Genomic DNA, 23,968 nt, shown 5'->3' with positions numbered 1-23,968 from the left:
TGAACTTATTCCTCTGTTCTGTTTTAGATGGGGGTCTTTGGTGGCATGTTTTTTTTTTCTCCTGTGACAAAAAAGATAAAATAATAGGCTTTTAATGTGTTCACCAGGTGAAATCTTAGGAGTCACCTGTACTTTGCTTGAGTGCCTAGCAGCATGGAAATCCTCTGTGTGTATGTGTGTGTGTGTGTGTGTGTGTGTGTGTGTATGTGCCCGAGCTGGGGGCAAGCTGCAAGGCAAATAAATTATCCCAAACACAGAGTTTTGACATTATAAAATAATTCTTTTGGGGCTGTTCTTTTCTGGCAGGATGACAGTGCTGATTTGAAATGCCAGCTTCAGTTTGCCAAAGAGGAAGCCACCCTGATGCGCAAAAAAATGGCCAAACTTGGGAAGGAAAAAGATGATTTGGAACAGGAACTCCAAAAATACAAGTCTCTTTATGGTGATGTGGACAGCCCACTGCCTACAGGGGAAGCTGGGGGGCCACCGAGCACCCGGGAGGCAGAACTGAAGCTGAGACTCAAGTTAGTTGAGGAGGAAGCCAACATCCTGGGCAGGAAGATTGTGGAGCTAGAGGTGGAGAACCGTGGCATCAAGGCGGAAATGGAGGACATGAGGTGCCAGTATGAGAAGGAGTGTCTTAGCCGGGACCACATCCCAAGCATTCCTACCTCTCCTTATGGTGACTCTGCGGAATCGTCTGTGGAGCTGCGTCGTCATCTTCAGTTCGTTGAAGAGGAAGCAGATCTGCTCAGGCGGTCTATCTCTGAGATTGAAGATCACAATAGGCAGTTGACTCACGAGCTGAACAAATTCAAGTTCGAGCCCAGCTCTGAGTCAGTGTGGCCTGATGACAATGTCTGCAAGGGTGGCGGCGGCAGCAGCAGCAGCAGCAGCAGTAGCAGCAGTAGCAGCAGCAGCAGCAGCAGCAGCAGCAGCAGTGGGGGAATGCTGCAGGAAGAGCTGAAGTCTGCTCGGCTGCAGATCAATGAATTGAGCGGAAAAGTCATGAAGCTTCAGTATGAAAACCGGGTGCTTCTGTCCAACGTTCAGCGCTATGACCTGGCTTCTCACTTGGGGCTGGAGGCGTCCAGTTCTGGGGAGAGTGACACAGAGAGTGAAGATGATAAGAAGGAGAGTGATGGAGAAGAGGTTCGCCCAGGGCAGCCCAGGAGAGAGGGGCCCGTCGGTGGTGAGAGTGACTCAGAAGACGTCTGCGAGAAGACCTCCGGCATAGGGAGCGGAAAACCTTCCGAGGCCAGTGATGTGTGCTCGGCTGAGTTCATGAGGGCCAAGCAGGAGACCGAGTCCTTGGTCAAAATAAAGCAGGTCGCGGAGAGGCTGGAGAGGACCGTGGAGCGCCTCATCACGGATACCGACAGCCTGATGTATGATGCTAAACTGCACGTCACCGGTGACGCTTCTCCCGAATCGGGTTTCCAGGGAGAAGGGGAGACGGGCGAAGGGGACAAAAATGAACCTGAATTGTTGGATGCCATCAACTCAAAGATGAAGATCTTTCGGAAGGAGCTGCAGGCTTTCCTGGAGAAGGTGGACCAGGTGAAAGAAGGACTCAAAGAGCACCTGGAAGACCTCTCTCCTCTGCCTCACCTTACCGAGTCTTCTAGCTTCCTCTCCACCATGACCTCCATGTCCCGGGACTCCCCTATTGGTAACTTGGGCAAGGATCTAATCACAGACTTCCAGGTAAGGGGGCTCCTTGGTTTGCCTCCCCACTCTGTTATGCTGTTTCTTCTTCTCGCTGGCATTGCTCTTCTCGAGTTTGTTCTACTCACGGCTGCTTTGTTATGATTTCCAATTGCTTTTTGTATTAAAGCCTAAAAGATCAACCAAATCCTTCATATTGGTTGGGTTTGTTTTTTTTTTTTTTTTATTTTGTTTCTTTTTTTTTTTTTTTTTTTTTTTTCTTTTTTTTTTTTTTTTTAACTGCTCAGCCACTTTGGGTTCAGAGGCTCATGATACAAGGCTAAATACCCCTGGAAGCTTATATAGGGATCAACGTGGTTTTTCCTCTTTTCCTCTTTTTGGTCTCCCACCACCTGCAATCCTGATGAAGAAGCAATGAGGAATGAAAACAAGGCACAAACTCGTTTTTTTTTTTTCAGTCAGGATAATTAGCAGACTTACTAACAAGCATATGAATCTTTCTTGGCTTCGTTACCAGAAGGGGCGAAGCCCAGCTCTCAAAAAGCAATGTCTATCCCAGGCCTGTCCACTCCCACTGGAGGAAAAAAAAAGTGTAAGATGGGGGGAGAGGAACAAAATTTCTGAGAGGATGATGTTTTTTGAACAATCCTGTTGACGGCTTGCTCCCCGCTCCCCTCCCCTCCCCCCGACCTGGGCACAGTGAGGGAGGAATGTCAGCCAGCAGAGGACTACTTTCCAAGGCATCACCCTTGGGTGCATGGCCAAAACCATCACCTTGGATTATGGCTTTTGCTTCACAGCGCAAGTAAGGAAGGAAGAGCCTTGTTACCCGTATCCTTCATGACAACTATGCTTGCTGTTGATTCTTTGATTCATGCATCCCCCATTGCATGCGCCTCATAACCAGTGTTTTGCATTCTTTTTTTTCCTCTCTTTCTCTGTTTGCTTTTCAGATGTTTCAGCCCATCATTTTGCTCATCTTCATTTTGGTTCTGTTCTCTTCACTCTCTTATGCCACTGTGTTTAAGTTGGTTTTTCTATTCACGCTTTTCTTTGTCTTGTAGTTTTTCCAGTTGTCTACCTTTACCCATTTTTGTTTTCTTTATTCCCTCCCCTACCCTCCTGTTCTTTGTTTATGTTATAAAATGCACATGCACCCAACAGTCCAAACTGAGGGATCAGTTGGAGTGGCAGCCCAATCAAGACCGTGGAGAGGAGCGAGAGATTCACCGCCTTCGAACCACTACGGAACCACACCGAAGAGCTGATGGAGACATTAAAATCTACAGGCCAGGAGACAAAGGCTGTTTCAGTCTAGAGGTCAGAGTCACAGCAAGTCTTCCTAACAACATTCCCCCTCCAAATCTTTTCTTCCATCTCATTTCATCTTGCTATGGCAAAGCAAGGGCTAGCAACTTTTCTAGCTTTGGATAATAAATTAGAAATATAAATGATCAGAAGGGAATTCCAGGAGAATCCATATGTGGCTCTGGAGAACCAGAGATGAATACGTGTTTCCTTTTACATGCTGATGCATACATTCAAACAGAATTGACCACATCATATCCCTCCTTTTCTGTGCCAGACATGGTGTTTTCAGGTAAAGTTAATACCTGTATATGTAATTTGACAAATTAAACTGATTCAAAAGCATTTAGTGGCTACCCATAGAATAACAGAGGAAGTCAGGATGAAAATCAGACCTTTTTAGTGGTGAGTTTGGGCAGTATAATGATGTCTGACAAGCAGCATGCCTTCTGAAAATTGAAATGATCAGGGCAGGGCTGTGGAAAAGAACATGAATATCCTCTGGGCCTTTCAACCCTGCAGCTGTCCCAATAGATACCATGTGAATGAATTTTTCCACACTATGCACTTCTGTATCTGTCAAGAGACATTTGCCAACAGCCATGTAAGCTAAAACTCCAAGAAGCAAGTAATTCTATCTGGAGATTAAAAAAAAAATTTTTCCCTGCGGGGTTCTCTGAACTTTGTGATTGATATTGTCAGAGACGAGAAAGCTGATTGGTGAAATCAGCCCAACTGACAGACCCTAAATGGAAAAGGGATAGTCACATCTCCCAGATTTTGCCAAAGACTTTAATTATTACTTCCCAAGGGGATGTCAGCATTCTGTCCCAAGAGTATTAATTGCTGATTTCAAAAGAACAAAGGAGAAGAGGGAAATGGAGGATTTTAATCAGAGAATACAAATAATGGAAAATCAGCCAGTAGCTGGAAGACAAATTGTTGCTTCCCTAAGTAAAATGAGGGAAACAGGGGAACAGAGATCCTTAGGGAAAGAGTTTATTTCTGTTGAACTTTTTGGCTAATACTATTTGGTGGTCCAGTTTTCAAGGGAAGATATGAGACAGAATCTCAAATTGACATTAAATATTTATAAGTTTAACTATTTCTATTGCTAGAATTTTCCCTTTTCCTTATAGCAGCCCTTTGAGCCACAGTAAATAATAAAATATTTATAGGAGGATGATAGGGAAGTGGCAGTGGCAGTACCCCCACACAAAACCTGGGCTGTTAGAAAGGAATGTCCTAAAATGAACAGGGGGGCCATTCAGAAAGATAGGTAATACATATATTAGGCATTTTCTGTGCACCAGGAGGTATTCTAAGCAGATGGGGACAAATAAAAACAAGCAAGATTGTCCCTTCCCTCAAGGAGCTTACATTATCTTGGGGCAAGGTAACAAATAAAGGGGAGCTGAAATGGGTGGAGAGAGATGTGCACTTGGTGGCATGGTGTGAAGATAGCCTGGATGGAGGATTGTCTGATTCAAAGGAAAGTGGCTTTGGGATTCTCCAGGAAAGTTCATCTATACCAACAAAAGCAGATCTGAGACAGCTCCAGGAATAGTCAGGGGACATTGGAAAGTCAAGTACCTGCCATGACCAAGTTTCCCCTACTAACACGCAATGCATTACAATGCACATTGCTTTTCTTTAGCCTTAGCAGACAAGCAAGAACAAAATTGTCACATGGATTCCCCAGAAACTGCCCGGTAGCTACACATCTCTGAAATTTGCAAGGGAAGGCCCTGAAAAACAAACATTCCCCAGAATAAGAAGTTTTCATTCGTTTTGTGAAACATCAAAAAATAGTTTATTTGGCCTTGGAATTGGATCGTCATTTAAGTGCATCCTGGCCACAGGGGCTAGGATAGATGGAACTTCTGCGTAGTATTCAGACCCCTGACTTCTCTTGTCTTCCAGCTTTGATCAGTCTGTGTTCCAAGCCAGGTCGTTTAGGCAAGAATGGTGTTTCCTTAAACTTTGATTTAGTAACAAAATCATACTTGACATGCATATCTTGTGACTCAGTCTCTAACGTTTCTTCAATCATATTCTATGATTTCTGAGTCCTGATAAATCTTTAGTGAGTCAGTAGTTGGAATTAAATGGAAGGTACCTTTCCCAGTTTTAAATCAGAACTTATCCCCTATCTCAGAGTGGGACCTTTACTGATATTAAAGACCTCCAGGGCAAGGTAATTAGCTTTTTATTTTTATTTGGTTGTTCAGTCCAGATATGTGATTGTATTGGTTATGGAGAACTCTCAGGTTGAAAACTCCTTCACCAATTCAGATGGGCAATTTATGTATACCTTTATTCTATCTTAGTTGCTGGGATGGGGAGGGGAATTTTAGGAAGGGAGGACTGAGAAATTATGCAGCTTGCACATGATCATACATCTACTGTGTGTGAGAGGCAAGATGTGAATCTAGATCTCCCTGGCTCCAAAGTCAGCCCAGCTATGCCCAGCTGCCCTTTGTCAAGTTTCCCCTGCCAGACTTAATCCCTTTTCCTTTTTGTCTTTTCCTCATCACTTCTAAATTCTTTCTCATGACCTATTATAAAGCTCAGAACTATAACAGGTTTAGCATCACAAATCTGAGATGGATAGCCATAGTCAACTATTTGTTGATGTTTCTAGTTTCCTTGATACTGGATTTATTGGAAACCACTCAATAGAGAATAGTTTTTCCCTTCCCTTGCCCGCATCTTTATCTAATTCTAATCTGACACTGTGGCCAAAGATCCCTCCTCTGACTCAAGATGGCAATGGTTATTGAACACTGATCCAATACTAGTTACTCTTATTACTTATAATATATATGAACTCAAAAGTACTTAGAAAACCCATATAGGGTTTGAGAAAGGAGATGGGGAAAACCTATTTGAATCAGCTTAGTTATCTCTAATAAGAAAATAAAAAGAATTTTCTAATAAGAAAAAAGTAAGAGAATAATTTATGTCAGGTAGGTCCAGAAGGACATGGGCACCATATCTCTCAGGGAACTAATTTGATACCTGGTTGCCTCACCATTCTGGCATCAGTATTTCTTTTTTGTTTTGGGTTTTTTTTTGTTTTTATCAGTATTTCTTATAAACAGCTGTCTCAGGTCTTGGTTATAATATGCCTTAACTAGCGAATCAAAGATCCTAGGGACATTCAGGACCCCAAAATACCACATTTCCCAGAAAGAAGGATATGATTTTAGACAGGAGCAAGCCAGTATCCTTTGCTCTCCCTGACTTTCTTACACCATGTATGGACATACAAAACTAAGGAGAATATCTGAAAAATGCAAATGATAAGTTGAAAAATAGAAACTTAATTTAACATGCATTAACATCTTCCTAGTGGAAGCTCTGTTGTCTTGGTGGCAAGGCAGCAAAGTACTCTGGGTTAGGAGTCATAAGACCTGGGTTCAAATCCTACTTCTGCTACTTGCTACCTATGTGACCTTAGGCAAAATTAAGGCCACACAATTTCTCTGGGCCTCAACTTCTGACCTGTAAAATGAGGAGGTTGGACAAGATTACCTCTGAGGTCCCACCTGCTTTAGGTCTTATCATCTAATGATCTGCCTTCAGCCAACAAGCATTTATGAAGCACTTCTTATGTTCCAACCACTAAGCTAAGCACTAGAAACACAAAGGAAAAGCTGGAATAAGTTTAGAAACTAATGCTACCCCCTAAAAGCCTAAATTCTAATGGAAGAAGACAACATGCAACCAAATGAGTACATACTACACACACACACACACACACACATATATATATGGATGGATGTACCTATGTATTTACATACACACATTATACACACACATATATGTGTGTGCGTGTGTATATGTACATATACATACATATGCATAATATAATAAAATGAAGGTGGCCTTAGAGAAGAAACCTATTAAATGCCACTGACAGTATTGTTAGCTACTGTTTGTATGCCAAAATGCAGTTAGGAGTTATACATAGTTGAATATTAAAAAATGCTTTACAACCCAATCTTTGCTTGGTTCCAAATATATATTGACTAGATTCTCTGGAAGTGATTATATCCACTGTGGAGAATAAATGTTCTTGCTTGTACTGTAATAGAAATAGAGAATAAATGGAACTGCCAGATAAATAGGCTGAAAAATAAGAGATAATCACAATCACCACACGTGTAGTCCAACCTCTCCAAGATTACTGAGGTAATTGGAGAACAAAAGCCAATATTTACACTCAGCACCCAGAGCCATAGGCTACAAAGAAGCTATTTGTAAAGCCAGAAATTTTCTTTACTGTATCTGATGCTGCATCTAAACAACTGTCAAGGTCTATCTTAAGCCAGCCTCTGGTGTGAGTGTATGAGTTTGATTTAGCACTTTGTCCTTAATTCCCATATGTCAGTTCTGGTCCATTGCACTCTTAGCTCAGACAAGTAAAACAGCTTTCCAAATTTGCTACGAGTATTATTATTGGTTTCTTTAATTCCATTTGTGATATACCTTCTGTATTCATTCCCTCAGAGAGAGGAGAAGTGGGGATGAGAGGATTTAGCCTTTAATTCAAGAGAAAAGAAGTTTCCAGTTTTGTATTATATGGGTATTCTAATTGGATGAAAAGAATATTATATTCTCATTCTTGAAATAATGAGGATTGTGTATATATTTTGCATATATATGTATATATGCCTATACACATACACACACACAGAGAAGGGTGAAATAGAGACAGAGAGACAGAGACAGATGGTAACAGATAATCACGGACAGTGACAGAGACAGAGAGATGGGAAAGAAGCAAATGATAAGGAGGGGCAGCATGGTTACAGCAAGTAAGACCTGGCTTCAAGTCCCGCCTCCAACTCAGACTAGCTTGTGAACTCAGTGATCCTAGACAAATCATTTGGTGCTCTAAATCAATGGTGTCCAAGTCAGATAGAAATGTCAATACATAATGATCCCTACAGACCACAGATTGACTTGGAAAACCACATGTTAACATTATCTATTTGCCATTATATTTTTATTTATTTTGTTGAGTATTTCCCAGTTACATTTTAATCTTATAGTCTGTAAGTTTGACACTTATGCTCTAGGCAATTCTCTAAAACCATCCATTTCAGAAAAGGGACATTGATTTGTGGTTGGTAAAGCGAATTTCCTCACTTGAGTTTGAATAATATTCAACTCACTTATACCAGTGAAATCAAAGGTCTACTCCATTTATTTGTATTTATAGATACATTTATATATATATATATGTGATATATATATATATGTGATATACATATATATATCAATATCAAAGGTTTTCAACTCTGAACTTGATTACCTAAGAAGAAAAAAACTACATATATTCACAGTCTTCTTATCAAAAAGGAAACAGCCTAGTGCAATACAACATGGATTTGGACTCAGAAGGCCTAAGTTCAAGGCCCCTCTATTGCTCAGGGCCTTTATTATTTTGATCAACTTATATAAACTCTCTAAGACCCAGTTTTCTCATCTGTAAAATGAGTCAATTGGAATATCAATCTCCTTTACGATCCCATCTAGCCTTAAATATATGAGCCTGTGAACACCATAGCTTTCTCTTTTTAGATTGACCAAATAAAGCAGAATTTGCACACATTCACATACAAGTTGTTACCAAGTAGAAGTAATTTTATAAAACTCATATCAGAGTGAACTGATCCAAACAAGCCAAGAATTATAACAGCAGAGATTTGTGTCTGCCCATGTATCTCATTAGGCATTGGCATGTTTTTCATGCTGTGGGTTAAATTCATCTCTTAGCTCTGCTTCTGTTGCGCTCATTAAGTTGCCTGAAAGATTTCCATGTATAAGTAAGGAAAGAAGCTCACTCTTTCCTGTATACATCATATGTAGTTTGGAATGCGATGGGTACCTTAAAAATAGCTCTGAAAGAGAAGCCACTACCCATGTGCAGCAGTCACATTTCAAATATAAGTGAGTGCAGTCACTGCCCAAAGGCAATGGTCAGGTTTCAGGGTCAGAATTCTCACAGGGCTCTTTTCTTTAACTCGTCTTTTGTTCTGTCAATCATGAGAGTCCACAAAGCATCTGAAATCCTTCCTTCCTAAACTGAGAAACATTATCTGAAACAGGAATAGATGAAGATTTCATACTATGCATTTATACACACCCCTGATACTATCTACTGCATTTGAAAGAGATGATCACAACATTGGCCTCAGCCAAATGGGACTCACCACCGAATGTGGTGATAGTAACCCACTGGGCATGGCTACAATGCAAAGCATTAGTTTCTGGCTTGTCGAGATTAGAAAGGTGGTAAATAATTTATAAGCCACCTGTCCTCAGGATGTTTGGGAGGCTGGGTAAATTAATCATAATAAGAAACACAATGGATGCTCTGTGGAATGGGAATAGAGCTATGTGCTCTTAATCAACTAACAAAGGTAAAGAGGATTATGATGTACTATGGAATGAGTTTTGACAGCATATGATGTGAACAATGAAAGTATCATATTTAAATAACTTGTTCTGAGAAAGAGATCAAAACGAACTGCTTTGCTCTCAAATCAAAGCATCTAATAAAATATCTTGCAATGGTTTTCATCTTAAAAATTGTGGTGAGTGAAGAAGAGAATAACAATGGTAACTCTTTGAGTGGTGAGAGGAGGCTGAAAGCATTAGACACGTTACATTTTCCTTCATACACATGTGAATGTTCTATAGTCTTGTGGCCAGGGAATGACTCAAAGCTGCAGTTGGTGTTGTATTGTGTTTGTATTTTATATCTGTGAGCATCTCATCTTATGTAACACTGGAGTGACATTTGGCATACTGAATGGGGAATAGCTGCTCAGATTGGTTTAATATCTCATATACAGTAAAATTGTAGTGAAAGAAAGTATAGTGGTATATAGTTGTTACTACCTCAATATGCCTGGTCCAATAAGATAGGATAAAACTTGAACCCAAATATGGGAGACTTCACAGCTGCTCGTTCAAACAGAAGTATTTATTTTAAGTCAAATTAACCATCACTGAGGACCATATCCTTGTTTTAAGCATTCTTTGTTCAAATTATAGACTCTAGGTTTAGACTAAAACTAAGTATTCTAGTCAAGAAGTGCAGAGACTGAACTTGTATTTTTCTGTCAGCTTTTCTAACTATGTATAGGACACCATTTTTTTTTCCACCAAAGTGGCATTTTGCCACACAACATAGTACAAAAGTTTTGTAACCTGATTTATTTAAATATGGTGGAAGATATTTTTAAAGTATTAAATTCTACATTTATCAAGTGTATGCAGTTTGATAGAGATAAATTCAATGAGAATAATACTCTAATTCAAAAACAACTCCAAAAATAACACTTCTGAGTACCTGGATAGAAAATAAAGTCAATATTTTTCTGAATCTGAACTTTGTGTGACCTCTTATTAAAAGATCAGAGGATGATTAAATAAATGTTCTCATAGGCACACCACATCACAGGTAATGTCCTGTCAGGAAATGCAAATGTCACATTCACTGGAAAATGAATTAGTTAAAAGTTGGCAAACATCATACAGTGGCAAATATTTTTCTTACAGTAATTTTCTCTAATTCTCTTTTTAGTAAATGATTCAGCAAATGTCATTCTGGGGGGAAAGTGATATTAAGATTTTTTAAAAAAAATATGCTGTTACTGTTTTCATTTCTCAAAACACATAACATTTTAAATTATAACGAAGGCTCTTTCGCACTTGAATATAAAAGATGATCAATCTTGACTTAAAAAAGAAAAGAATATTGTATCCTTATTCCTCGTAAGAAATAGCTCTTTCACCCATGTATGGCCTTGAACATGTAATGATAACTGATATTTATAATGAACTTTACAGATTATCTCATTTAGGTCTCACTATTACCCTCACTCTTTGGAAAAGGAAACTGAGGCTTAGAGAACATAGATCATATTGTTAGTAAATGTCAGAGAGAGGATTCGAACCCTAATCTTCCTAACTATTCTCTCCAGTACTCTATCCACAAAGAAACCAAAAATAGAATGCTTATGTAAGTCCAAGTCAGAATGGGAAATTAAAAATATTCAAAGTGACATTGAAGTCCAAAGAAAAAATGCTTTCTTTGATGTGCATGGGTTGATTCCCATATGAAAAGATAGGGCCAAATTAGATGTGTGGTTTTAAAAGGCACTTTTAAAAAGGTTGACATATTTGCCAAAAAGATAAGCATTAGTAAGAAATAGTTAAACATGGCTTAGCCACAATGATTTTGCTTTTGATTTCCCCACCATCTTTTTCTAATTGTCAGTTACGGTAGCAGATAGGGACTTTTGCAGAGAACAAGATTTTGTATAAGAAAGTTTTCTAAGTTGTTCAAATGAGCCATCACCTTCACATATAGATATCATTAAAAAAAAATAGGTGTATTTTGGTGTTTTCTTTCATCATAGTGAACTTTTCTCTTCAGACCATGCAGATAGTTTTCCAATGCATGTAGTAAGATCTGATGCTATATTCTCCCTCCCCATGAAATTCTGCCCTCTTCACTCCATTGCTACAGATCCATGCGTGCATAAGCTGTACCACTCCTCAATGCCCATCACTGTGATTTGTGTACGTGTCTCCACACATTTTTCACCTCAGTCAGAATTCACCTCTCTACTAAACTTGTCCCTTTATCCTGCTGATCAGCTCAGGGATACCCCTGTCTTACCTGTCCAGAATGTATCGATACAGGAGCTCCAGGCTCAGCTTGAGCAGGAGACCAGACTTCACCAAGAAGACCAAGAAAAATTTAAAGCAAAGATCATCCAGGTAAATACATCAGCCAGGTTTATCTGGGACTGCTAATTTGTCCGGAGTCTTCATGCTGTGAACCCTAATATTCTTCTCCATCAGGAACAATGACAAGATACAGTGGAAAGAACACTGGGCCTGGAAGCAGAGGTACTGGATTCAGATCTTGCCTCTGACACTTACTACCAGTGTGACCTTAGACAAGTCACTTAATTTCCTAGGCCTCCCTAAAGTGAACAGGTTGTATGAAATGACCTTTTAAGCCCTTCTAACCCTAGATCTATGATTCTTTGAACTAGGAAGATACACAGTGGTCACATTTGCTAAACCATCAATCGAGACACATAATCTGACAAAAGATATTTCTTTTTCAAAGTATCTTTAAAAGTATATTCTCTTTTCCCAAAATCAGGACTGTCTCAGAAAACTCATTATGGTCAGCATAAAAGTGGATCATAGACTCCCAAGCCCAGAAAAGATACCAAAAGGTCATACAATAACCCTACAATATTTGTTATCCCAGAAAGAGATCGCCTGACTCTTTGGCCTTCTTTTTTTAGTACTGTATTCTTGTGTATTATAATCCTTAGAATCAACAAGTTTTTTCTGATATGTGATGAAAAACCATTCCATTGCTATTTCAATGAATGAAGTCAAATCAAATAAGCTGGTGGGGGCGTATTTAAACATGAACCATTAGTATTTCTGTGTCTTTTGGAAGTACAGTTCCTAGTCCTGGCTGTAGCTGATAAGGCACCAACCACAGAGATAGTCTTACTCTGAAATATTGTCTGTAGAAAATAATCAGGAGTCCAGTTATCTCCTACTTAATTCTTCTAGCTAGTACAGAACAAGCCAATACCAGCTTAATTACCCCTTATCCCTCAAATCCTTTCCCAGGTTTCTTGGTGGAAAAGAATCACAGATAAAGGCAAGCTTAGCTTACAGGCCTCCCCGAAGAACATGCAGTTTCCATCAGGCCTCTATCTAATTAAGTTGTAAATACCAAGTAAGGCATAGAATAGCTTCTTTTTAAAAAAAATTACATGGACATTCTTAATGATAGGAATATCCTTGAAAAACAACTAATCTCAATTTTGTGAGCTTTGTAAATTGTACAGATCGTGTGTTTCCGACTTCTTGAAAAACTTCTGAATTTATTTGCAGGAATTGGCTACCATTATTCTTAAGTCTCCATGTTTTGGAGTTGTTTATGTCCTTAGAAACGTATTCATTGAAAATCTGAATGTAGATACTGCGGTATTTGCCTGATGACCCTTACCAATGGATATACTCTTGTCTTAGAGATGTTGATGCCTGTATTAACCCAGCGGAACCACTAATAGGCCTATATTGATAAGAGGTGAAAGCCAGAAGGAAAGGACCCATTGATGTAGAAATTGAAATGTTTACAATAGCAATTTTTGTTGTAGCAAAGAAGTGGAAACATAATGGATTCCCACCACCTGGGGGAATAGCCAAACAAATTGTGGTATATGACTGTAATGGAATATTAAAGTGGTTTGTTTGAATTGAAGGTCAGAGTTTGCATTTCATTATTCCAGAAAAATAAAGACTCTTCATGTTACATAGAAAATCAGAGTTTGAGTTGTTTGGGGCTTTTGTTCTGTTATGTTATAGGTTTTTTCTTTTTATTTTCTGTATATTACCAAGATCGTGTTTGAAAAAGAGAGCCTCACATTGTAAAGAGAGGGGTTATCTGTAGTGTTTTGCAACTCAGCATTAGGGCTCAAAGCAGCAGAACAAGGGAACAGTGACATGAATGAGACAGGGAGCAGAAGGGTCATATAGTAAGACCACTAACTATGGTGCTGGTAAGTTATATGCAGAGTGAGAAGCTGGGGGTTCCTCAGTCCATACAGAGATCCAAGGACTGAAGTTTAGGGAAAAACCCATAGCTAGTTGTGAGAAGAGAGAAAAGTAGCCAATGAAAAAGATAAAGATAGAATCTCCAGAAAGAGGTATAGGAGGAGGATTAGGATAATATGATATTATGGAAGCCAAGGAAGTGGTTTCAAGAAGGAGGTGGTGAATAATGGCATCAGTTAGTCAAAGAGGATGGGACTCTGGGTTTTATCTGGAGCAACCACACACTCTGTCTCCTCATGATGCCCATGGATAATAGTCATATGGTAGAGTATAGAGATAATTTTAAATAGGCAACTCCTGGTATTAGAATCTCCCACAATTCTTCATGGTCGAGGTTTCTAGTTCAAATAAAATGCAGCCAATTTGTGCCTCATGGCTCATTCTTTGGTGTTGAATGTGATGGTGAAAAAATCTCCATTGTCATCATTTATATTGGCTTGTAAGAACTAATATTCTGATAATAGACTTGAAAGTATTTGGGGGAAGATGATATGATATTCTCGTTGTTGTTACAGATGCCACTGTAGAGTCCTGTCTGGATACCTTGACAAAATATTTAAAATCCAATTATATAATGGCACATTTTAGAGATTACTTTGGCTTTGAAGCCAAGTTGCATGAACTGTTCTAGTTTCCTGTGGCACATCAGGTCATGTTGAAACCTTAAAAGAGACGATCGCTTTAGTAAAAAAAACAATTTGAGTCTCTTTATTTTTCCCCAAAATCCTATTTCCTTAGTCTTAGACTTGTTTATCCTTAGAAGATGATTTGGATTAGGATTCTGACCAGGCATATTTCTGTACAATGAAAATCGAAATGCCCACAGCCATTAACTGTGGGTTGCAATATTTTGGCATCCATAGGCATTAACTTGATCTTCCTTGTGCAAAAAACAGTGAGACTTCCCACCTGCATCCTTGGCAGTTATGCCATTATATAACAGGTGTTTAGTAAATACTTTTTAAAGGAAAGTTATGTATAGAGTTTAACTTGGGTGTACTAGCATATCCTGCAGGACTTTCCTATTGGCCCTAGCCCTGAGGGAATTTAACCCCACAATGTGCTGGCACAACTGGTCCACTGTTCTATGCACATCTAGGCCATTGGGATCCAGGGAAGGAGGCAAAGAAAGCTTACATACATATTTAAAGGTCAGAGATAGAGGATTGATGTAGAAATTGAAAAGTTTGGATTCTGGGCAGGGCAATTATTTCTCCAAGAGAAATTGGTATGAAGAGAGTTGATATAAAGTACCTGGTGAGGATGGAATTTTTATGGGACCATATTATTAAAGTAACTTAATTTTGTGCTTTCCTTTGTCTTTAAGAGTATATTGAAAAGAGGGAAAGATTCAGTGTCACTTTGAGAGATGTAGTTTTGTCTACACTGGCAACCACAGAAATTATTGCTTTACTTGGGTTGTTTCCTCTCTAGTTAGGCCTGGGTAGGAAATTAGGAAGGACACACAGGTAAAGTGAAAGTCTTTTTCTACCCTATGATTGGTAGGGACTGCATGGTGCCTTTACACACTCAGATGACATACAACTCTTGCTGTGTGCAAAGAGGAAATTGGACTTGATGTTTTAGGCAACCCCAGCTGACATGGTTGGAAGTCTTGGAGAACATTATGTTTTTGGTAGTATTTCAATTTTTTTTTAGTTTTCAACATTCATTTACACAAGATTTTAAGTTACAGATTTTTCTCCTCTTCTTTCCTCTATCCCCTACCCCAGCATAGAGAGCCTACTGAATACCCCTTCCCCCAATCTGTTCTTTCTTATATCCTCCCCCATTCTCCCCCTAACTTTCTAGTAGAGCAAGATGGATTTCTATACCCCAGTGCCTGTATATCTTATTTTTTTTTAAGCAGTCGGGGTTAAGTAACTTGCTCAAGGTTACACGGCCAGTTATTTCTGGGTGGGTGCTAAGTGTCGGAGCCCGGATTTGATCCCCAGGTCATGCCGACACTGGGGCCAGTGCTCTTACTCGCTGAGCCACCTGGCCGCCCCTGGATATCTTATTTTGGAGACCATTCTGAAAGGATCTGAGTAATACTAGGAATGTCATTGCTTTATGTTTGAACAGTACTTACCCTGATAATTGAGGAAGCTTAGAAAATAGAATTAAGTTTCTTGTCAGAGGTTGATTTACACAGTGCATCACAGAGACTAAAAGATTTTTCCATGTTTCAAGGCTCTGGAAAAGTATACCTTTGCCAGGTATTGGGACATCAGTTGAACTTTGGTTGGGGTTTGGTCTATTTGGGCAAATGTGTTCCCTCCAGGACTGGCAGCCTCTCCATACTCTGTCTTTTGTATCATTCAAGATGGAGCAGGAGCACCTGTATGCCTTGCGCCGGAAGGAGCTGGAAGTCCAGAGCCTGTCCTTGCAGAACACCCTGGAGCGGAGGACTTGGGAGGAAGAGAAGAACTTATTGCAGCAGGACCTCCGTAACTTCAGGCAGAACACTTTCCTCTTCTATGTCAAGCTCAAATGGCTTCTGAAACACTGGAGGCGGGGCAAGAAGGGAGAAGAGGAAACAGAAGATTTCATGGAGGTATTCACTCCTCTGTCTCACTTGGGGCATTGTAGCATTGATCTGAGGCAAGCAGGCCACCTCGAGGGGCCAGGAATGCAGAGAGAGCACCTGGCACAATGGGGGAGAGGGAACGGAGACTCTAAGTCCTAGCAGTGGGCCCTGGAGCTCATAAAAGCAGTGTCTAATGGGAAGAAAATGAAATTATAATTCTCAGCCTGAATCCCTTTATACTTCTTACATATTTAGATACTGAAGCTGGAAAGAATCTAACAAGTCACCCAGTCTGTCTGTTCCCCTGAAAATGAACCTTATCACCTTTTTAGAGGCATTGCATGAGATTTGGGTTTTTTATTCTTCTGTTGTTATTTTGTTCCTTATGGGGGTTTTGTCTGAATATTGTGATGGAAAGCCTATGCAATGTTAGAAAATAATGTGGGCAGAAGAGAGAGAAAAAGTGACTCCCTTTCCAGAATTTAAGAAGAATGTATTTTTAAAATTGAATTCAACCAACTCTCTTCTCAGGGACCAAGAGCATAGGTGTGTATGGATAATTAAAAGTCCCAGACTTTCATAAAGAACTCATGTTAATCAATAAAGTCAGCCTCTTCATCCTGCATTTTTTTTTAATAATTATAACTCTGGGAGGAAAAAATGACTGATTAGAGAGGTTTTTCCATTAGTAACACTGCCTTTTTCTGAAGGAAATACTAATCTCCAGAATATGTGTAACCAAATGGAGGCCCAAGAATCCAAAGACTACTTTCCAAACTAGAAAATTGTCCCCAAATAATCAAAGATGGGCTATAGAAAAATGGGGACCATGGGGAGCTCTGTTACTGTTAAAAGTGGGCACTGTAGGTACAATGTATTGATACTTTTAGATGGAGCATCCTGAGAATATACCAGGACTTGAAGTTCATTCTGAACAAAAAGATGAGGATGAGGAAGAGAGAGGCGTCGGGTCGCCAATGGAGTATTATTCCCAAAATTCCAGCATGGAAATTGATGACGATGAACCGGAGCTACAAACTGCAGAGATATTGCAGCACCAGAAGCAGGTACGCGGGGTGCCCTGGGTACCAAATACTTTTAACTCTCCCATCAAGTAGGATTCACCCATTACACAGCCTCCTGTAACAGTCAGTACCATGACATCAGCCTATAACATGACTACCTTGAATGGTAAAATAATAGAATCCTAGAGTATGAAAAACCTCCACTCATCCAGTGCAGCTGCCTGGTAGATGGATGAATGTCCCCCTCTAGTATCCCTGAAAGCAGACAGCCAGTTTGAATACTTCTGGTTATCTTGTGAACTATCCATTGCATTGGAGGATAATTTTGATTATTGGAAAGTTCTGGGAGGCAGCTGCTCATGGAGAAGTGGCATTGACTATTGTGACATTTCCTGTGTGATCTTGGGCAAGTTATACCCTCTCTGAGACTCAGTTTGCATATCTGTCAAATGAAGGTACCTCACAGGGCTGTTGTAAGGCACATGATCGGTAAACTTTAAACCTCTGCTCTTATAGTGACCTGTTATTATACAGTATTTATGCTGAATGACATAATTATCACTGCCCTTTCTTTGTGTGGGCTGGTTAATTTGTTTACTTAAAGCCTTTGAGGGACAAATAAGGGAAAGGAATATGCATTTAGATAGAGCCTATTATGTTCCAGGCTCTATGCTAAGTGCTTTTTACAGATATGATCTTGATACTCACAACAACCCTGTGAAGTAGGTGCTATTATTATCCTCATTTTACAATTAAGGAAACTGAGGCAGACAGCAGTTAAGTGACTTCCCCAGGGTGAGTAACTATCTGAGGTCAAATTTGAACTCAGATCTTCCTGACTCCAAGTTCAGGCTATTCTATCCACCTAACTGCCTCCATGTTTTTTGAGGCCAAGTTCATGGGTTGGATCCCAGTAAAATGACCTGGCTTCCCTAGTTACACACTCCCTCCATGAAAGGGTCAGCTGCCTTAGAAATGCATACTCTCGTTCTCAAAGGGAGCTGGGTAAAGAGTATAGATGGCCCAGTGCAATGTTATCAGAGCTACTGGAAAAAAATCATTTAGGGCACACGTGCTACTGACAAAGAGTCAGGGGATCACACGGCTGTCATTTTGGCAAGTTGGCCAGTGTGAATTTCACATTTGGAGATGGTGCTTGGCCCAGACATACATATCCCCGGCATCTGATAACCATCTGACTCAGTATTAACAGCACCATTGCCTGAGATCCTGACCAAATAGGAAAAAAAAAGATACAGAAGGGGAAAAAAATATGCCTGAACATGTAAAAAAACACTTCAGGTTTTTCCTTTGGGCCTTCTGAAAAATCATGCCAAAAATACAAATCTTTGATATGAGGCATTTGATTTCATTAAAACCAGCATAAAGAGCAGTGTGGTTTTAATTTTGTAATTTTAAAATAATTACCAATGCTGCCAAACACCATAAAAATATAAAACAGCAGTCCCAAACTAACACTCTAAGTTGTACTACTAGTACCATATGGTCTCGAATAGAAATGTAGCATCGAGAAGACACTGCAAGTATTTAAAGTGAAACCAGTTATTCACCTAATACTGACCTTTTACCAAGGTCTTTTATTTTCTGGTCTTCTTTGTCCTTATTTTCATAGTCTGTTTCTTGATAGGCCCAGCAAAGTTTCAACTTATCTAGAGACTAGAAATTTCTGTGTTCTGGCCTGGGCCAGGCTGGCCTGGGTTGGGCTGGGCTGGGCTGGGTGAACATTGATGGATGTGGTCACCTTGGGCCTGAGTCCAACCCCACAGTTTCCAAGATTTACTGGGCACTCCTTTTGTATATGACACTGTAACAGCTGCTACTAACTTCAGCCCCCACTCAGCAGGGAACCTCCTCGAGTTAGGGAAGTAAGGAGTTTGCCATCAGACACTTGACTTCTTGCCAGCTGAGGAGTGGGGGGGAAAGCAAGATTCTTGGCCCCAGTAAAAAAGTACATTTTTGTTTGGCTTATTTGCCTCCCAAATGCTTTTCTCTCCCCCACTCCAGAAAACCATTTTCTACAACACAATAGCTGTTTTCTATAAATATTTAGCTGAGTTTAATGCCAAAATTATTTGACTTAAAAAATAAAACACTTGGTTTAAAGGGTAAAATAAGATATACATAAAATAGAAAATACATCACAATGTTGATATCCATGGAGAGGTTTTAGGTCAGGAAATTATTTTTCCAACCATTACCTAGTTTAGGCAGACACGTTAGTCTATTTGCTAATAATATTTTAATGTCTGCTAATATTTTCCATTCTTTTCTTTCTTTGTTTTGTGATCTGATGAAATGTAAGGGGTCTCTGAATGATGAGTTTGATAGCCTAAGTAGCCATTTTTAATGACTACTAATGTATTAGCTTGCTGCATTTAAGAATGTGATGGTTGATCCTCTGGGGCACATCCAGACCTGTTTGGTAAGAAGAAATAGAAAAATTAATCTGCTTAGGTTTCCACACAATAGCCATTAAAAATGAAGTAGAAAGACATAAAAAATTATCTAAAAATTTCACCACAACAGCATGTTTAATGTCCATTTCATCTTCCTTCCCCTAGACCCAAATAATCCCATTTCCTCTGAAAAGGTAGACTAATATTATATGAGTCTGCTGCACATAGTATGTGATAAGATGCAGGTGTGTTCAGTAGGGTGGGGTCCATTGAGTACAACTTGAATTTTAATAATTAAGGCTTATGGTAGTGTCATCTAAACCAGAGGTGAGATTGGTTTAGCAGCCCATGTGCACATGACATCATTAATGTGACTGGCAAATAGATATATGAAACCTACTGTAAGTGACAGCTGTTGGATGAGAGAATTCTCAGCTATGAGGTTAGCCTCTTGCTCAGATGAGTACTATTATTAACCAGAGAACATTTATACAGAGACTTGTATTCAGTCGAACGTTTAAAGCTTATGGGCAGGCATGGGTCTTCTTTGGCCATAAAGCCTGGAAAAGTGGTTATGCACAATAGTGAAATGGAAGTGACCATCCAAGATGTTTGCACTTTGATTTTTCTTTTGCCTCACCTCTGGAATTCTCACAGTGGATTACAGGAGATGACAGTAATTGTCATGTCTTTGGAGGCCAGAAATTTCATATTTTACACATATTACTATATACCTAACACAGCAGATACATAATAAATGTCCAGTCAATATTTCAATCTATCTTAAGGCAGTCTTGGAAGTAGTTTTCAATAATCATTACACATCAAAAAGTTTTACCCTCTTGTTAAATGAAACCCAGTTCTGCCCATTGAGTACCCGCACGGCTTGAGGCAAGTCATTTTGCATCTTAGGGCCTCAGTTTCCTTATTTGTAAAATGTTACATTTGTAGTAGAGGATCCCTAAGATTCCTTCTGATCCCTAATCTTTTGATCCTGTTATTCTATATCCCTGCACCTCCTCAGCACTGCTACTATTTCCCGTTGCAATAGGTTATAGAAATAGCTTAGAGCTTAGGACATTGCTTAACACATAGTAAGTACTTAATAAATGCTCTTCCATTCCATTTTTATTCCAAATAGAAGTATATGTCTTAAGCAGGCATGGACAAGTTTCTCCAACTATATCGATGCACATAAAAACCAAACCAAAAGATATTAGGAAGGAGAGACAAGTATATAATTCTCAATAAGCTATTTGACATTACTTTAAAGGCTTTGTCATTCATCCACTCATTCATTCACCCCTATGAAGGATTGTTTCTGACATTTAGGAACCCTGGTGCCAAATGAATAGTGCCTTGTGATCTGAATGGCCAGGCTTCCTGTAGATGTTGTTATTCAATCGTGTCCAACTCTTTGTGATTCCATATGGGGCTTCCTTGGCAATGATAACTGGATTGGTTTGTCATTTTCTTTTCCAACTCATTTTACAGATGAGGCACTGAGGTAAACAGAGTTAAGTGACTTGCCCCGGGTCACACAGCTAGTAAGAGTCTAAGGCTGGATTTGAATGCAGTTCATCCTGACTCTAGACCTGGCATTCTAACCACTGTGCCACCTAGCTGTCCATATTACTGTAGATATGCTTAACTAATAGAGAGAGAATACCATGATTTCCTGGTCAACATTCTTTTATATATCAACAATAAATAGTTCATATTAACATAATACTTTAAAAAATTTTCCCACAGGAATCCTGTGAGGTAGATAGCTCAAGGATTGCTATTCTAATTTCATAGATGAGTAAACTGAGGCTCCAAGATGTTCTTAGGTATTGGAACCAAGAATTGAAGCTGTTTTCTGACCACCCACCCAGTACACTTTCCACCTTACTATGAAGCCTGTATGATCCTTTATTAAAAACAACCCAGTACAAATCTTAAAGATGCTATGTTTATGTAGGATACGTACTTTAATAAAAAGCTTCCTTTTTTCATAATGATATCAGCATGGATAATCCCCCCATTAGTGTTCATGGCAACTCATGCATGCCTTTTCATCCTGTGTGGATCTGGGTCATTTAAAATCCTTTATAGAGGATCTGCCCTGTGTGTTAAGGGTTTTCTTCTGGTTCTTTTAATATTTTGTGAATACCAGTGTAATACTTAAGTTGCCTCCTTAGTCCCTCTCACTCACTGCATGACTGACCCACTTTTCTGGTTATACACATCCTTGATAATACTTGTCAATACATTTCCTATATATTCAAATTGTTATTGGCAATATCTTATAGCTTACTTGGGTAGCTAGTGACACAATGGATAGAGCATTGGGCTGGGAACCAAAAAGACTCTTCTTCCTGAGTTTAAATCTGGCTTCAGACACTTATCAGCTATGTAACCCTGGGCAAGTAATTTCAATGTGTTTGTCTCAGTTTCTCATCTGTAGAATGAGCTGAGAGGGAAAATGGCAAACCACTCTAGTATCTTTGCCAAGAAAACCCCAAATGGGGTCCACAGAGAGTCAGACACAACTGAACAATAACTTACGACCACCATGCATCTTTCCACTGTCCTTTGGATTACCTGCAATTTTAATGAAATAGCATCATCAGGATAATGTTGGTAACCTTTACTGGGGCGGTGGGGTAGGGTGACAATAAGCAGCTTGGATACTTACCAATACTAATCCAATTCAGGATTCAATAAAAGCACTTCAGTTTCCCAGATGTGATACTGCCCCATTTCTTCCCTTTCAATTCCAGGCTGAACTTATTATCCCTATGTAGCAGCCTAAGATATTTATGCTGATGAATGAACTCATTTGATTATCCATCCAGCTACATGTCATAAACTAATTGGCTTATGTTTCTCATCCACTTTGTTTTTCAAGTATGGATTGCTATTCTTTATTCCTCTCAGTCAGTTTATAACAATAAAGATGTGGTTGTCTAAAGAAAACCATCTGTGATAACCTCAACATCTCCTTTCCATGTTTTCATCAAGGACATCATAAAGACAATTTTTAGAGATTTCTTGAAGATGTGGATACATAATTGTTCATGTCACCTTGATTGCCTTTTGTTTCTAATGGTACTGTGTGTGATCTTTTTATTCTTTCAATCTTTCTTTCTCTGAAAACTGATACTTGAGTACCTTTAAAATTGGAAGACTGTCACTCTCCATACAGATTTCTTCTGTATGTATTTGGCTAGTTCCAAAGGTTCATTTTCATATTTGTATCTCCATGACTTAGCACAGTGTTTGGTATGTAGGCAGTCACGTAGTGCAGTGAATAGAGGTTTGACTATCATTTACATTGACCTCAAGCCAATTACTAGCTGTGCAATCCTAGGCAAGTCACTTAACCACTGTCTGCCTCAGTTTCCTCACCTGTAAAATGTGGATAATAGAACCTTCTAAGAAAGATAAAATCAGATGATGTTTGCAAACCTTAAAATTATCATCATCATCATCATTTAACAAATTCTGTTTTAGTCATTGATTTCAACCCTTCTTCCTGACTGCATTTTCTTAAATTCTCTTGCCACCTCTTTACATCAGGTACTGAAGTGGTAAAAGCCAAGGGCAATGTTTTCAGTATTGTCAATGATGAGAACAGATTGCCATGAAAATGTTAGACTACTTTTTCATACCACATCCTTTTGTTTACATTTCTTCCCATATGCTTTCCAGATGATTTGGTTTACCTGGCATCTTGTGTCAAGCTCTCTGCAAGCTTTTTTTTTGCTTCTCAACTGGTTTTTTTTTTACTATTGTGTGAGATAATGCTACTCATAATCATATGTCCTGCTTCTTTGTAGTGTTTTATAAATGAAGCTGCATTCCCTAGCCAGTGTTGCCATTGGCTTACCTGCCTCTCCACATGGCAAGATCATATGTTTTCTTTTTTTTTTCTTTTTGGAGGGGGGAAGGCAGGGAAGTTTGGGTTAAGTGACTTGCCTAAGGTCACATGGCTAGTAAGTGTTAAGTATCTGTGGCTGGATTTGAACTCGGGTCCTCCTGACTCCAGGACTCTTATTCACTGTGCCACCAAGCCACCCTGATGATATGTTTTTTACATACGCTAGTTTCTGAGCTTTCTCAGCCTCCTCATTGTAGCGACAGTTTTGCACAAGATTTCAAGAAACATAAATATCCATGGTGCAATTAGACACCTTTCTCACTTACCTTTGTCTGTGATTAATCATTATTTGGACTAATCCCAAATCGATTTCCAAACAGAAGTAGAGTTTACTTATCTAATCCACTATCATCCTTTCTTGGTTTGTCCGAAGTTTGTCTCTAGTTCTGGGACTTTTAATGACTTGACCACATATCAA

General features: G+C 39.3%; 1 protein-coding gene across 1 annotated transcript in view; it reads left to right on the top strand.

The window, feature by feature from the left end:
* MTCL1 (microtubule crosslinking factor 1) overlaps positions 1-23,968 on the top strand; it is a 172,919-nt gene that overhangs the window by 107,610 nt on the left and 41,341 nt on the right. Inside the window, 5 exon segments of the mRNA XM_069099662.1 lie at positions 307-1,707; positions 2,833-2,988; positions 11,659-11,781; positions 15,980-16,210; positions 17,074-17,250. Coding sequence (XP_068955763.1) covers positions 307-1,707; positions 2,833-2,988; positions 11,659-11,781; positions 15,980-16,210; positions 17,074-17,250 — 2,088 coding nt within the window.

The sequence above is a fragment of the Petaurus breviceps genome, unplaced genomic scaffold (assembly GCF_028583685.1).
Source record: "Petaurus breviceps papuanus isolate PSGF00001 unplaced genomic scaffold, PetGlider_PUasm1.0 38, whole genome shotgun sequence".
Lineage (NCBI taxonomy): Eukaryota > Metazoa > Chordata > Mammalia > Diprotodontia > Petauridae > Petaurus > Petaurus breviceps.
The sequence above is the reverse complement of the archived record's forward strand: the minus strand, read 5'-3'. Positions and strand labels throughout refer to the sequence as shown.